Source organism: Haemaphysalis longicornis, unplaced genomic scaffold, assembly GCF_048455015.1.
Source record: "Haemaphysalis longicornis isolate Haplotype H1 unplaced genomic scaffold, Haemaphysalis longicornis Haplotype H1 scaffold_4, whole genome shotgun sequence".
Taxonomy (NCBI): Eukaryota; Metazoa; Arthropoda; class Arachnida; order Ixodida; family Ixodidae; genus Haemaphysalis; species Haemaphysalis longicornis.
The window spans coordinates 97998977-98003148 of NW_027526361.1; the positions used below are offsets into that span (position 1 = coordinate 97998977).

General features: G+C 54.1%; 1 protein-coding gene across 1 annotated transcript; it reads right to left on the reverse strand.

Annotated features, from left to right (window-relative positions):
• Window positions 1-654, reverse strand: LOC144179868 (heterogeneous nuclear ribonucleoprotein L-like). The gene has a single exon (XM_077708293.1). It carries the CDS (start codon window positions 652-654, stop codon window positions 1-3), a length of 654 nt encoding a protein of 217 aa, XP_077564419.1.
• Window positions 655-4172: the final 3518 nt, after the last annotated feature.

Here is a 4172-nt window from a genome sequence, read left to right on the forward strand (position 1 = left end):
CTAGTGTTTGCGCGGGAAGAAGTTCAGCTTGAGCACGAGCCCGGCACTGCCGCAGTCGTCCACAAGTCTCACGTGGTTGCAGGCGACCACAGCCTCGACTGCAGCCGATGCTGTCTCGAACTGAATGAGGCCAGAGGTGGTGAATCCTGTCTTGGAGGCAAACACCGTGATCGATTCCGGCGCGGAGCAGCCAAGAAGCGAGAGTAGCCCGCGAATGTCGTAACTGATTATCTTGGCGGGCGCGTTGAAGAAGTGCAGCCACCGTGACGGAGGCCGGATGTGGTTCCTGGCAGCATCCGCGGAGGTGCTGAATCGATTGTAGTCGCTGTACGCGTAGTGCTTCAGCGACTCCGTGCCGTCCGCAAGCCTGAACAGCGGCTCGCTGGAGTCGGCGGAATCGAGCGTCGTGCGATATACCTGCACCACGCTGCCGAAGAATTCGGCGCTGTGCAGCAACTTCGCTGCCCGTTCTGCGCCCAGAGAATCGGCCATTTGCACCAATGCGCTTCCCGGCTCCCCCGCAAGGAACTTCACTTTTTCCACGTTCCCGTATAGGCACAGCAGGTTGAACAACCCGTCTGCGTTGACCTTGTAGGGGTGGAGGCCGCGCACGATCAACACAGGGCCCTCGCTCTGTTGTCTGGGTGCTTGCATGTTGACTGCATCCATAAAAGAGAGGAACTGGAACTGTTTCTTGTTTTGCTTCCTGATGATGATGATGACGACGACGATGATGCCCTCAATGTGTTTGTTCTTATCCCTCGTCTTCTTCCTTTTTTAAAGTGTGGGCTCATATACCGGCTAATTTGGATTGGCCCTTAGCCTCATATACCGGCTAATTTGGATTGGTCCTTACTTGATACGGCTATTTAATTAAATAACACAATTGTACCGACTGGCGCGCCAAATGTCCGCCGCGCGGAAGACGACTACGACAAAAGCTCCACACGTGGCGCGAGCCCACATGAACGCCTGGTCGACTCCAGGCGCTCCTCTCGAGTTGCGCGCTCACGTGCGCTCATGGTGGAATAAATCAATTCGAGCCCAAACGCTGTCGTGGCTGGTTTTGTCTGCGCCGGTGGCGACGCAATGGTAAGAAGAGAGAGAGAGAATAGACAGATAAAAGAAAGAACCAGATACAATCTGCAGGGGAGGGATAACTGGATGTCTTCCGGAGGCCGAGATGAAATCGCGAAGCAGGGAGGAGGAAAACACGGTTATTGGAGCCGGTATAAAAAAAAGAAGAAAATGGGGTGGCATCATCTCATTTTACTACAGATTACGTTTTAACAGCGGGGTTGTTGTTGCAGGCCGTAATGTGTGCAGGTGTGGCGTCATCAGAAAACCCCGGGTCGTAGTTACTCCCTCCGTTTACCGCGCACGTGAGCACGCACCTTACGAGGAGCTCCCGGCGTCGTCCAGGCTTGTGCGTGGTACCCGGAAAAAATACTAAGAAAACAGCTCACGTGCGTCCGCGCCTCAAGGGGCGAGCACAAGAGAGCTCGTGCTACAGGCGCCCGGTTCGCGAAGCCGGTGGCCGCCGCTTCTAGCGCGTGCCGACGCGTTCCACCTTGGGATAAATGTGAAAGCCTGCGGACAAAACGATCCGGGTCCGCCAGTCATGCATGAGGAAGACGAGATACAGATGGCTATGACGATGACCACCAGGGACGTATCCAGAAACCCCCCCCCTCCCCCCCGAAATATTTCGGGCCATACCTCCCCTCGTACACATCCTAAAGCGCCGCCATATAAATCCTGGGCTTGATAGCTATTTGAGGCGTTTTTTTTTTTTCGAAATGAGCCGAATCCACCTAACGAGAATTTGAGGGAAAAAAAAACGAAAGTTTGGAACCGGACCTAAATGCAATGCCGTCAAAACTATTAAATGACATGTTTTAGATGTCAACTAGAGACAATCTATGGCGACAAGTAATAAATAATTATGCGGAAAATTTGAGCAATATTAGGATAAGTTCGGATTTGGCTCGTACTCAATTGAAGAAAACTTTTTGTCTTTGAACATTCGACAAATACCTCTGTCCTAGCGCGACGTGGCGTCGGCGGATACTATCGCCCATGCATGCCTGGTGTTGGCTCAACCGTTTCCTTCCCTGATCCGAACTCACAGCGCGTTTTCCACTGGTTTTTGTGGAAACGCTGCTTTCGCGTTTGCCGTTAAGAAATGCGCTCGCCGCAGAGAGAGAGAGAGAACAAACTTTTATTTTCCGCAGGACCTAAGTCCAGGTCATAATTTGAAAGTTCAGTTCGCCAGATCCACGTAGTACTCCAGAATGCCCGTGCGGATCCGGTGCACGTGTTTGTAGAGAGCTTCCTGGGCAGCCTGGATGTTTACTGTCGGCGGGGGAGACAGCCAGAGCTCCCAGGAGGTGATGGAGGCGAGGGATGGGTCAAGTGATGGCGGGGTGCAGTCCCAATAAGAATGAGGGATGGATGGGTAGGAAGAACAGGTGGGACAGGAATGATGGCCTGGGCGCCGATAGATGCGGTGAAGAATGTGATGGGAGGGGAATGAAGAGGTTTGAGCCTGCCGAATGAGGCATGCAGCCTCACGAGTTAGACGGGAACTGGGCGGTGGGTACAAGGTGCTTGATAGGCGTTGGGCGTGTAATTGGTAACGGCGGGAAGCGCGGTGTTGAGTACAAACCGTCGGCGGGAGGTACAAGGTTGGCCAGGACATGGGCGCACCCGGGAAAGGTACTCGGGTGAGCGCGTTTGCTAAGGCGTTTCCGCACATGCCAGCGTGACCAGGAACCCAAACCAGTGTGAAGCGTGGCCGAGGATTCGATGCAAGTATCGGAGTGATGAAGTCAGCGGTGTGTGGGTGGGTCTCATGGTTAGCAAAATCACTAAGGGCTGACTGACAGTCGGAGAAGATATAGACTGGCGTCAGCGTGCTCTATTGCAAGGACAATGGCGTATTCTTCGAGGGAGGTCGAATCCGGTGGAGAAAGAAAGGAAATCGTGGCATGTCTAAAGAAGGGAGTTGGAGAAATGAAACCGTGCCCGTTGAGTTTGAGGAGATGTCGCTGGCGTCAGTGAAGTAAACGGTGGAACCATGGGAGAGTAGAAAATTAATTCGTTTGGAGAGGGCCTGAACACGCAGTGCACGACGAGCAGGGTGTCGATCAGGGTTCATGTGGCGGGGCAAAGACTCAACCCGTAAATTAGCGGAAGTGGCCCGAAGAGGGAGTTCCGGTGGTATGAGGGGCAGTTGCGAAGTGGGGTAGTTAAGTGTACTGAGAATTGCACGACCTTGGGCAGAAGTCTGCAGGCGTTCTAGTTGGGCCTGGCGATGGCACGTGATGCGTTCTTCAAGAGTATTGTATATTCCGAGTTCCAGAAGGGTGGCGCTGGGGGCGTAGGAGAGAGAGAAACAACATATTTATTTGGCCTGCGAAAAGGGTTACCTACTACCGCCGGCCTCCTGGGGGGGGAGGCAGCGGGTTCGGCCGCTGGCGCTCGATGGCCGCTAGCGCGAGCTGAACGACCTCTCGCTGTAGATTATAGTCCGTGCTGGTTACCGCACTTTGCAGGCGCGGTGGTAGCGGATCCGCGGTTGAGTCCGTTGGTTGGCATTCCCAGAGCATGTGCTTCATGGTAGCTCGGTCGCCGCCGCACACCGCACACGCGTCTGTCTGGTATATCTCAGGGCACACGTGTTTTGCGAACACTGGCGTCCATATCGCGCGCACCTGTAGTTGGCGTATCAGCACTGCCTCTCCTCGGGTGAGATTTCGGGCGTAGGAGGGTTCTCCCACAGCGATGCGGTGAAGTGTTCGGAGGGAGTCCTCGAGGGACGAGAGTTGAGATGGCGAGGGCTGCAAATACGGAATTGTGTATAGTATACGGGCGTCGTTCGCAAGAAATGGATAAAGCAGGCAATCGTGAAGCATTTTCTGCCTACGGAAACAGTCCACGCACACGCCGGCCGCGCCTGCCAGCTCGGCACACTCAGCGGCTCGAACCGGCGCAGACCACGGTAGCAACCGCTTGTCGCTGCTCTTTCGAATCAATCTGGTCGCTAAAAAGAAGTTCCACATGCGAGAAAGTAGGTGTTAGTGTGGTAAAAAAATGTGCTACGGGTTGTCAACAGGGCTTATTTTAAAATCGGCGATCAGATATCGTGGTGCACGAGGTGGATTGCCAAA